Source organism: Haliotis rufescens, unplaced genomic scaffold, assembly GCF_023055435.1.
Source record: "Haliotis rufescens isolate VD_foot unplaced genomic scaffold, xgHalRufe1.0.p SCAF_14, whole genome shotgun sequence".
NCBI classification, from domain to species: Eukaryota; Metazoa; Mollusca; class Gastropoda; order Lepetellida; family Haliotidae; genus Haliotis; species Haliotis rufescens.
This window is the reverse complement of record NW_025963824.1, coordinates 20844375-20857473: the sequence shown is the minus strand read 5'-3', so window position 1 is coordinate 20857473 and position 13099 is coordinate 20844375. Positions and strand designations below refer to the sequence as shown.

General features: G+C 39.8%; 1 protein-coding gene across 5 annotated transcripts in view; it reads right to left on the bottom strand.

Moving 5' to 3' along the window:
• LOC124116686 (hydroxysteroid 11-beta-dehydrogenase 1-like protein) overlaps window positions 1-13099 on the bottom strand; it is a 140658-nt gene that overhangs the window by 27940 nt on the left and 99619 nt on the right. For all 5 annotated transcript variants that reach the window (XM_048395111.1, XM_048395112.1, XM_048395110.1 and 2 more), the window contains one exon: window positions 4273-4354. In XM_048395111.1, coding sequence (XP_048251068.1) covers window positions 4273-4345 — 73 coding nt within the window. In that variant the 5' untranslated portion in view covers window positions 4346-4354. The remainder of the gene's footprint in view (window positions 1-4272; window positions 4355-13099) is intronic.

Here is a 13099-nt window from a genome sequence, read left to right as displayed (position 1 = left end):
TTTCAAGATCTGCTCCGGAAACAAAATGTGCCGGCCGGTTGGCCGGCACCCATTCCTATATCCCCCTTCCACTTCGTGGCGGGGGATAATAACCCAGAATCCTGTACAGCATTGTGTAATAACCCAGAATCCTGTACAGCATTTTGTAATAACCAAGCAGTGTATAATACAGCATGTTGTAATAACCCAGCATCCCGTACAGCATGGTGTAATAACCCAGCATCCTGTACAGCATGTTGTAATAACCCAGCATCCTGTACAACATGTTGTAACGTGGCTATATCCCCCGCCCCTGTTTCAGGATTTATGACATTATTAAATCTAAACAAACCCTAATTTTTTTTAACTGAGGTGGAACTTGTCATGGAAATTGTAAAAAAAGAAGAGTTTGGAACCTAAGTCCATCTTGTTGCCATGTTGCCAAAAAATAAAAGTTTCTAAAATTTCTAAATAGCAAAAGGCACCAGTTCAGCATGCACCTGACAGACCTGCAAAGTTTGATGAAAAAATATTGAACGGTTTATGAGTTATGCTCCGGAAACGAACCCTACCCTCACAGAACCTAAGTCCACCTGGTTGCCATGGAAACGTAAAAAATATAAATTACTAAAATTTCTCAATAGCAAAAGGCACCAGTTCAGCATGTACCTGATAGACCTGCAAAGTTTGATGAAAAAATATTGAACGGCTTATGAGTTATGCTCCGGAAACGAAACCTACTCTCACAGAACCTAAGTCCATCTTGTTGCCATGGAAACGTAAAAAATAAAAATGTCTAAAATTTCTAAATAGCAAAAGGCACCAGTTCAGCATGGACTTGACAGACCTGCAAAGTTTCATGAAAAAATATTGAAAGGTTTCTGAGTTATGCTCCGGAAACGAAATGTGACGGACGGACGAACAGATCTTGCAACAAAATTCCACAAATTACGTCATCGGGTATTGTGACATTATTGTAAACTTTGAGGTGCAAGGCCCGTTCCACAAGGCGATCGCACTGTAGCACAATGACACTCCTTAGTGTAAGTTTAAGTATGTGAGTTGCGAAAAGTCTTAGCCCTACGATAATTTTGTGAATTCTAAAGGTGGACCGTTGTATGGTATTAAATTCATACATTTCAACTTTTGACGTGTTTGAAGTATTATTCTTTTAAATTCAAGGGGACTATGCCATGGATCGTGTAGGTGTCAGCCTATTCATACTCAACAGTATAATTCTAAAAACGTTATAAATGGCAAGTAATAAATAAAATACTAAACTCGCTCCCGTGTAAAACCAATTTTATGAAACTCGAGAAAAGTTGTGGTATCTGACTCGCTTTCTCTCGTCACATACCACAACTATTCACTCGTTTCATAAAATTGGTATTACACGGGAGCTTGTTTAGTATTCTATATGTAATAACCCAGCATCCTGTACAGCATGTTGTAATAACCCAGCAGTGTATAATACAGCATGTGGTAATAACCCAGCATCCTGTACAGCAGGTTGTAATAACCCGGCAGTGTATAATACAGCATGTTGTAATAACCAAGCATGTCGTACAGCAGGTTGTAATAACCCGGCAGTGTATAATACAGCATGTTGTAATAACCCAGTATCCTGTACAGCATGTTGTAATAACCCAGCACCCTGTACAACATGCTGTAATAACCCAGCATCCTGTACAACATGTTGTAATAACCCGGCAGTGTATAATACAGCATGTTGTAATAACCCAGCATCCTGTACAGCATGTTGTAATAACCCAGCATCCTGTACAGCAGGTTGTAATAACCCAGCATCCTGTACAGCATGTTGTAATAACCCAGCAGTGTATAATACAGCATGTAGTAATAACCACAGAGCTGAGATTCTAGGGTGCAATAGGGTCCACAGAGCTGAGATTCTAGCGTGCAATAGGGTCAACAGAGCTGAGATTCTAGGGTGCAATAGGGTCCACAAAGCTGAGATTCTAGGGTGCAATAGGGGGCACGGGTGGCCCAGTCATCTAAGGCGCCGCGATTCGCTGTGCAGAGTTGCGTCCCTTGGGCACGCCAGAAACCTATGATTGTGGGTTCGAATCCCGGTTCGCCCCAATTATGTTTCTAGGTTTGTCAGCACCATACCCGTGCTCGTGGGTTTCACCGAAGTGGTAAACGTCTGAGACCTGCATCACTTCGGGCTTTCCTCCCACATTAAGCTGACAGGCCGCGATATAACTGGAATACTGTTAAAAGCGGCGTTAAACCCAACTCACTCACTCACTCACTCTAGGGTGCAATAGGGTCCACAGAGCTGAGATTCTAGGGCGCAATAGGGTCCACAGAGCTGAGATTCTAGGGCGCAATAGGGTCCACAGAGCTGAGATTCTAGGGCGCAATAGGGTCCACAGAGCTGAGATTCTAGGGTGCAATAGGGTCCACAGAGCTGAGATTCTAGGGTGCAATAGGGTCCACAGAGCTGAGATTCTAGGGTGCAATCAGGGTCCACAGAGCTGAGATTCTAGGGTGCAATAGGGTCCACAAAGCTGAGATTCTAGGGTGCAATAGGGTCCACAGAGCTGAGATTCTAGGGTGCAATAGGGTCCACAAAGCTGAGATTCTAGGGTGCAATAGGGTCCACAGAGCTGCTATTCTAGGGCGCAAAAGGGTCCACAAAGCTGAGATTCTAGGGTGCAATAGGGTCCACAGAGCTGCTATTCTAGGGCGCAATAGGGTCCACAGAGCTGAGATTCTAGGGTGCAATAGGGTCCACAGAGCTGAGATTCTAGGGTGCAATAGGGTCCACAAAGCTGAGATTCTAGGGTGCAATAGGGTCCACAGAGCTGAGATTCTAGGGTGCAATAGGGTCCACAAAGCTGAGATTCTAGGGTGCAATAGGGTCCACAGAGCTGCTATTCTAGGGTGCAATAGGGTCCACAAAGCTGAGATTCTAGGGTGCAATAGGGTCACAGAGCTGAGACTCACCTGGATCAAAGTCATCGTACAGCCAGTACCCAATCACCAGGCCAACTAACACAGCCTACTCACCTGGATCAAAGTCATCGTACAGCCAGTACCCAATCACCAGGCCAACTGACACATCCTACTCACCTGGATCAAAGTCATTGTACAGCCTGTACCCAATCACCAGGCCAACTGACAAAGCCTACTCACCTGGATCAAAGTCATCGTACAGCCAGTACCCAATCACCAGGCCAACTGACACATCCTACTCACCTGGATCAAAGTCATCGTACAGCCAGTACCCAATCACCAGGCCAACTAACACATCCTACTCACCTGGATCAAAGTCATAGTACAGCCAGTACCCAATCACCAGGCCAACTGACACAGTCTACTCACCTGGATCAAAGTCATCGTACAGCCAGTACCCAATCACCAGGCCAACTAACACATCTTACTCACCTGGATCAAAGTCATCGTACAGCCAGTACCCAATCACCAGGCCAACTAACACATCCTACTCACCTTGATCAAAGTCATTGTACAGCCAGTACCCAATCACCAGGCCAACTGACACATCCTACTCACCTGGATCAAAGTCATCGTACAGCCAGTACCCAATCACCAGGCCAACTGACACAGTCTACTCACCTGGATCAAAGTCATCGTACAGCCAGTACCCAATCACCAGGCCAACTAACACATCTTACTCACCTGGATCAAAGTCATCATACAGCCAGTACCCAATCACCAGGCCAACTAACACATCCTACTCACCTGGATCAAAGTCATCGTACAGCCAGTACCCAATCACCAGGCCAACTGACACATCCTACTCACCTGGATCAAAGTCATCATACAGCCAGTACCCAATCACCAGGCCAACTGACACAGTCTACTCACCTGGATCAAAGTCATCGTACAGCCAGTACCCAATCACCAGGCCAACTGACACATCCTACTCACCTGGATCAAAGTCATCGTACAGCCAGTACCCAATCACCAGGCCAACTGACACATCCTACTCACCTTGATCAAAGTCATCGTACAGCCAGTACCCAATCACCAGGCCAACTGACACATCCTACTCACCTTGATCAAAGTCATCGTACAGCCAGTACCCAATCACCAGGCCAACTGACACAGTCTACTCACCTGGATCAAAGTCATTGTACAGCCAGTACCCAATCACCAGGCCAACTAACACATCCTACTCACCTGGATCAAAGTCATCGTACAGCTAGTACCCAATCACCAGGCCAACTGACACATCCTACTCACCTGGATCAAAGTCATCGTACAGCCAGTACCCAATCACCAGGCCAACTGACACATCCTACTCACCTGGATCAAAGTCATCGTACAGCCAGTACCCAATCACCAGGCCAACTAACACAGCCAGAATCTTCTTCCACATCTTGGATATCTGAAAGCAGAAACCACCACAAACTTGCACTCCACTAGCTGTAGATATCATGTGATCAACTTGAACATTAACACATATCATCTTGTACTTATAAGCTAGAGGGGCGGTAGCCTAGTGGTTAAAGCGTTCGCTCGTCATGCCGAAAACCCGGGTTCAATCCCCGACACGGGTACAATGTGTGAAGCACATTTCTGGTGTCCCCCGCCGTGATATTGCTTGAATATTGCTAAAAGCAGCATAAAACCATACTCACTCACTTACTCACTTATCAGCTAGATAGTTTTGTCATGTGATATAGAGCGTCTCTACTAATTACAGAGAGCTCACATCCGTCAATATGTGGTGTATATATACATATAATGTCTCTACTAATTACAGACAGCTCACATCAGTCACTATGTGTTGTATATATACATATAATGTCTCTACTAATTACAGAGAGCTCACATCCGTCAATATGTGGTGTATATATACATATAATGTCTCTACTAATTACAGACAGCTCACATCTGTCAATATGTGTTGTATATATACATATAATGTCTCTACTAATTACAGACAGCTCACATCAGTCACTATGTGTTGTATATATACATATAATGTCTCTACTAATTACAGACAGCTCACATCAGTCACTATGTGTTGTATATATACATATAATGTCTCTACTAATTACAGACAGCTCACATCAGTCACTATGTGTTGTATATATACATATAATGTCTCTACTAATTACAGACAGCTCACATCAGTCACTATGTGTTGTATATATACATATAATGTCTCTACTAATTACAGACAGCTCACATCAGTCACTATGTGTTGTATATATACATATAATGTCTCTACTAATTACAGACAGCTCACATCAGTCACTATGTGTTGTATATATACATATAATGTCTCTACTAATTACAGACAGCTCACATCAGTCACTATGTGTTGTATATATACATATAATGTCTCTACGAATTACAGACAGCTCACATCAGTCACTATGTGTTGTATATATACATATAATGTCTCTACTAATTACAGACAGCTCACATCAGTCACTATGTGTTGTATATATACATATAATGTCTCTACTAATTACAGACAGCTCACATCAGTCAATATGTGTTATATATATACATATAATGTCTCTACTAATTACAGAGAGCTCACATCCGTCAATATGTGGTGTATATATACATATAATGTCTCTACTAATTACAGACAGCTCACATCTGTCAATATGTGTTGTATATATACATATAATGTCTCTACTAATTACAGACAGCTCACATCAGTCACTATGTGTTGTATATATACATATAATGTCTCTACTAATTACAGACAGCTCACATCTGTCAATATGTGTTGTATATATACATATAATGTCTCTACTAATTACAGAGAGCTCACATCCGTCAATATGTGGTGTATATATACATATAATGTCTCTACTAATTACAGACAGCTCACATCTGTCAATATGTGTTGTATATATACATATAATGTCTCTACTAATTACAGACAGCTCACATCAGTCACTATGTGTTGTATATATACATATAATGTCTCTACTAATTACAGACAGCTCACATCAGTCACTATGTGTTGTATATATACATATAATGTCTCTACTAATTACAGACAGCTCACATCAGTCACTATGTGTTGTATATATACATATAATGTCTCTACTAATTACAGACAGCTCACATCAGTCAATATGTGTTATATATATACATATAATGTCTCTACTAATTACAGAGAGCTCACATCCGTCAATATGTGGTGTATATATACATATAATGTCTCTACTAATTACAGACAGCTCACATCTGTCAATATGTGTTGTATATATACATATAATGTCTCTACTAATTACAGACAGCTCACATCAGTCACTATGTGTTGTATATATACATATAATGTCTCTACTAATTACAGACAGCTCACATCTGTCAATATGTGTTGTATATATACATATAATGTCTCTACTAATTACAGAGAGCTCACATCCGTCAATATGTGGTGTATATATACATATAATGTCTCTACTAATTACAGACAGCTCACATCTGTCAATATGTGTTGTATATATACATATAATGTCTCTACTAATTACAGACAGCTCACATCAGTCACTATGTGTTGTATATATACATATAATGTCTCTACTAATTACAGACAGCTCACATCAGTCACTATGTGTTGTATATATACATATAATGTCTCTACTAATTACAGACAGCTCACATCAGTCACTATGTGTTGTATATATACATATAATGTCTCTACTAATTACAGACAGCTCACATCAGTCACTATGTGTTGTATATATACATATAATGTCTCTACTAATTACAGACAGCTCACATCAGTCACTATGTGTTGTATATATACATATAATGTCTCTACTAATTACAGACAGCTCACATCAGTCACTATGTGTTGTATATATACATATAATGTCTCTACTAATTACAGACAGCTCACATCAGTCACTATGTGTTGTATATATACATATAATGTCTCTACTAATTACAGACAGCTCACATCAGTCACTATGTGTTGTATATATACATATAATGTCTCTACTAATTACAGACAGCTCACATCAGTCACTATGTGTTGTATATATACATATAATGTCTCTACTAATTACAGACAGCTCACATCAGTCACTATGTGTTGTATATATACATATAATGTCTCTACTAATTACAGACAGCTCACATCAGTCACTATGTGTTGTATATATACATATAATGTCTCTACTAATTACAGACAGCTCACATCAGTCAATATGTGTTATATATATACATATAATGTCTCTACTAATTACAGAGAGCTCACATCGGTCAATATGTGGTGTATATATACATATAATGTCTCTACTAATTACAGACAGCTCACATCTGTCAATATGTGTTGTATATATACATATAATGTCTCTACTAATTACAGACAGCTCACATCAGTCACTATGTGTTGTATATATACATATAATGTCTCTACTAATTACAGACAGCTCACATCTGTCAATATGTGTTGTATATATACATATAATGTCTCTACTAATTACAGACAGCTCACATCTGTCAATATGTGTTGTATATATATACATATAATGTCTCTACTAATTACAGACAGCTCACATCAGTCAATATGTGTTGTATATATACATATAATGTCTCTACTAATTACAGACAGCTCACATCAGTCAATATGTGTTGTATATATACATATAATGTCTCTACTAATTACAGAGAGCTCACATCAGTCAATATGTGTTGTATATATACATATAATGTCTCTACTAATTACAGACAGCTCACATCTGTTACTTACTTACTTACTTATATTAGGAGATTTTACGTGCGCTTTCCGACTGGAGCGTATTTCGCACACGGGCCCGGCCGGGCCATTTAGTGGTATAAAAGTGGTAGCGAGAGGAGTGCAACCAAGGAGGGGGGTTTAGTGGTTGCTTATATAAAGTTTTGAAATTTTGAGATTTGGAATACATGCCTTGGGGGAGTGGTTGGGACTAAGGGAGTGTGTGGGGGTGAGTTGATGTTTTTTGGATGTTTAGTGTTGGTGGTTTAGTGAAGTTTTAAATACGGTTAATTAGTTCTGTTTTGGTTAGGTAAATGCCTAGGGCTTTGAAGTTTTCTATTTTATTTTGGGGGTTAAGGATTGCTTCTAAGGTAAGAGCGTTATTTGGATTTAGGTTGGTTTGTAATGTTGTACGTTGTGTGAGGTAGTGGGTGCAATGTAGTAGTACGTGGTCTATTGTTTCTGGGTGAGTGCAGTGTGGGCACTTCCCGTTTGCGTGTTTTTTTAGTTTTAGAAGGTGGTTATTTAGTTTGGTGTGTCCTGTTTGGAGTTTGGTGATTATTCTATCGATTTTTTTGGAGGGATGGAGGATTTTTGGTTTGGTGAGGGGTTTTTTGAGGGTTTTTAGGATTTGGGTTTTTGTGTTTTGATAGAGGTTATGCCATTTTTGGGTGATTTTACGTTTGTTTATACTTTTGATTTCTGCTTTAGATATTGGTAGCTTAAGGCTTATGTCTGGTATTTTTAGGGATTGTTTTGCGGCTCTGTCTGCGTTTTCATTCCCGTAAATTCCTACGTGAGCTGGTATCCAGATAAGTTGTATGTTTTTGCCTGCCTCTGTTAGTTTGTTTACGCTTTTGAGAATTTGGTTTATTAATTTGGGGCGGTTTTTGGTGTTTTTGTTTTGGAGGGCCTGAAGTCCGCTTAGTGAGTCTGAGAGTATTAAGATTTTTTTTTGGTTTTTGGTGTGATGGTTGTGGAGCGCCGTGGCGATACCCATGAGCTCTGCGGTGAATATAGATTGGTTGTTTGGGAGTCGGAAGGATTGAGTATTTTTGACTGGTTGGGCTGTATGGACTCCGAAACCTGTGTGATTTGTGATCGGATCAGCGGATCCGTCTGTGTATATGTGACACCAATTTGGCCATTTTTGATGGATGTAAGCTAGTGATGTGCTTTTAGCTAGGTTTGGGTCGGTTTGTTTGTTTATTGTGTTGGCTAGGGATGTGTCTATTTTGGGGATTTTAAGTTTTGGGGTGAATACGTTTGATTGTTTGCAGTTTTGTTGTTGGTTTCCTATTTGGTGTTCGTTATGGTAGTTTATTATTCGTTGGGATATTGGGGTGAGTAGAGGGTGTTTTCTAGTTAGTGCCTGGTTTTGGGGACGTATGTTTTGGTTTAGCATGTTTTGGAGAAGGGGGTTTGATTGAGATGCTGCCCAGAAGTTTAGTGTTAAGTGTTGTCTACGTAAATTTAGTGGCATTTCTCCTGTAAGGGCCTGAAGTGATGTGAGGGAGGTGCCATGTTGAGTACGTGTTACTAGTTTGAGGGCTTGATATTGTATTGAATCTAGTTTTTTGGTTAGGGTTTCGTTTAGGGTATCGTATATGGCACAGCCGTAGTCTAGTTTAGATCTGATTAGGGATGTGTAGAGGCTGAGGAGGGTATCTTTAGAGGCTCCCCAGTTGGAGCCGGTTAGGCATCTTAGTGTGTTTAGATCTTTGCTACATCTGGTGGTTAGGTTTTGGACGTGAGCATCCCAGGAGAGATGCTCGTCGAAGATTAGACCTAGGAATTTAGTTTGCTTTTGAAATATGATTGGTTTATTGTTTAGTTTGAGGAGAGGGGAGGCCCGTCTCATATTTTTGTGTTTGAATACTATTCCTGTCGTTTTTTCGGAGTTTAGGGAGAAGCCCCATTTGTCTGCCCAGTTTTGTATTTTGTTTAGGGATTTTTGTAGTAAGTCCTGAGATGTTAAGATACTTTTGGAGCGGATCCATAGGGCTCCGTCATCCGCAAATTTTGAGGTGTTTATTTTGGGGGATAAGCCATCAAATAGGTCGTTTATCATTATGTTAAAAAGTGTGGGGCTAAGAATGCTGCCTTGAGGGGTGCCGTTTTCCAGGGGACACTGCTCTGACAAGGCCTGGTCTATACCCACTGTAATTTTGCGGTTTTGGAGGAAGCTTTGGATGTAGTTTACGATTTGACCTTTAAGTCCTATTTTTTTAAGTTTTTGGATTAATCCGTTATGCCATACCATATCAAAGGCTTTAGAGAAGTCCAGAAAGATGCCTGTTGTGTATTGTTTGTTTAGTTGACCGGTTTTAATATCCTGTTCGAGACGAGCGAGGTTATCTAGGGTGGAGCGGCCAGGAGTGAAACCGCTTTGATCTGAGTTTATTATGTTATTTTGAGATAGATAGTGTTGAAGTCTATTTTTGGCCATGGATTCCATTACTTTGCAAAGGTTGGAAGTAAGAGAGATTGGTCTATAAGAGTTAGCTTGGTTGGTTGGTTTACCGGGTTTGGGAATAGGTATGATTAGCGCCTCTTTCCAGGGGGTTGGTACATGGCCTTTTATGTAGATTAGGTTATATAGTTTGAGTAGTGTCTGGAGTAATTTAGGGGGGAGTTTTTTTAATATTTGGAAGGAGGTTAGGTCTAGTCCTGGGGCTGTTCCCTTTTTCCTATTTTGGAGTACATAATTGAGTTCTTCTATTGTGTACGGCTGATTTATTTCTAGGGCGTCATTATTTGGGTCTTGGCTAGGTTTGGTTTCTGTTTTAAGTTTTAGTTGGAATTTGTCACTGAAATTGTTATTACTGCTTGTGGCCGAAAAGTGGTTTGCTAGGTTGTCTGCTTTTTCGCTAGGGGTTGTTGAGTTATTTATGTTAGGTGTCTTTTGGTGACGTTTTAGGCCTCTAACGGCGTGGATTTTACGCCAGACCGTTCTGGCGTCTGTACGGTTGTTTAATCCCTCACAGAATTTTTTCCAGTCTCTAGTTTTTGCTATTTTAACTAGGTTTTGTACCTGGTGGTTTAGTTGGTGAGCTACTGGTATGTGGTTATGGTCGCGTTTGGCTTTGTTGAAGGCTGTTTTACGTTTTTGTCTAGTTAGGTCTATTTCCTCGTTCCACCAGGGTACAGAGGGCCTACCCGATTTATTGGGTTTTTTAAAGGGGATTGCGCTTTTGGCTGCGTTTATTATGAAGTCCGTTAGGTTTTGGCAATATATTTCTGGGTCACTATTTTCTAGTTCTACTAGGTTAGCTTGGTTGCATATGTCTTGGAATTTATCCCAGTTAGCCTGGTTGTAGTTAAATTTAGGTTCTGAACTTTCGGATTGATTTGGGACGTTAGTGTTTCCTATGGTTATGTTTATGGGGAAGTGATCACTTCCTAGGGGGGCGTCGTGAACTTCCCATTGGGTACTTTGAGCTAAGTCTGCTGTACATATGGTTAGGTCGATAGCCGACATGTTTTTATTGTTTTTGTCGTATCTGGTAGGTTGGTTGTTATTTAGTAGTACTAAATTATTTGTTTCTATCCATTCTGATATTAGTTTGCCGTGATTATCTAGTTTATCTCCCGTGCCCCAGGAAGGGTGGTGGGCGTTGAAGTCTCCTAGAAAGATGGTAGATTTGTTGCCTATCTTTGTGAGTATGTTTAGATCCTCCGGTTGGATTTTCTGTTGTTGCCAGTGGTAGATGTTTATGATGTTTATTTTTTGGTTTTTAAGGGTGATTTGGATACCATTGGCTTCTAGGTTTGGGGTGTTTATTTTGATTTCCTCGTAGCTTATGTCTTCTCTAATTAGTATTAGTAGGCCACCTGATGCTCTTATTATTTTGGTTTTAGGTCGATCATGTCTGACTATGTTGTAGTTTGGTAGGTGAAATTTGGATTTATTGGAGAATTTAGTTTCCTGGATGCACGCTATGTGTGGTCCTTGTTTTAGTTTAAATCTAGCTTTTAATTCGTGGCTGTGGGAGTTAAGCCCGGCCGCATTCCACATCTGTCAATATGTGTTGTATATATACATATAATGTCTCTACTAATTACAGACAGCTCACATCTGTCAATATGTGTTGTATATATATACATATAATGTCTCTACTAATTACAGACAGCTCACATCAGTCACTATGTGTTGTATATATACATATAATGTCTCTACTAATTACAGACAGCTCACATCAGTCACTATGTGTTGTATATATACATATAATGTCTCTACTAATTACAGACAGCTCACATCAGTCAATATGTGTTGTATATATACATATAATGTCTCTACTAATTACAGACAGCTCACATCAGTCACTATGTGTTGTATATATACATATAATGTCTCTACTAATTACAGACAGCTCACATCAGTCACTATGTGTTGTATATATACATATAATGTCTCTACTAATTACAGACAGCTCACATGAGTCAATATGTGTTGTATATATACATATAATGTCTCTACTAATTACAGACAGCTCACATCAGTTAATAAACAAAGCATAATGCTGATGGCCTTTGACCTACTTAGTAGTAAGGCTGTACAACAATAATGGAATATCTTGCAAGACAGGTATGTTTGTTTGTTGTATAACACCGCACTCAGCAATATTCCAGCTATATGACGGCAATCTGTAAATACTTGAGTCTGGACCAGACAATAAAGTGATTGGCATCATGAGCATCGATCTATGCAATTGGGATACGATAACATGCATCAACCAAGTCAGCGAACCTGACCACATGATCTCATGAGTCGCCTCTTACGACAAACATAGTCGCCTTTTACGGTAAGCATGAGTTGCTGAATACCAATTCTAACCCAGACCTTCACGGGTCTCGATAGAGGTATCGGTATTGCGATTCATATTGTGAAATATCGGGAGCTAAAGTGTTTGGTACATGCAGAACCTATTTTCTTCATGATATAATATATATTATTCTGCATGGTCTGGCACCATTATTTTGAGTCAAGGATACAGGCAGGGGAGATAACAAATTTGATAACAATCACTTCTGCGTTTCGGTCATTTTGTCAATCAATTTCGAAAGGATACAATTACTAATGAAACTTGTTTTATTTTTTTTTCCCCAATATACTGGAACACAGAGAAGGAAAATTGCGATACATGCCGTTCGCAAAGCGTATTGCAGTACAGCCGTTTATACCGCGCAGTCCTACTTAGTACTGACCTACTTGACTAGGTATCTCAATAACATCAACGTCTGTCAAGTCAATTTGTCTCAAGTTATCACCTGAAAATAAACCTGGACTTCTTTTTTTCACTTTAACTTTAATGTGAACTTTGACCGATTTGATAATGGTCTTTAGTAGTGATAATCTCTACATAAAAGTTTGTTAGTATCCATTAGCATTTGTTCATATATGGCAGAAATGTAAAC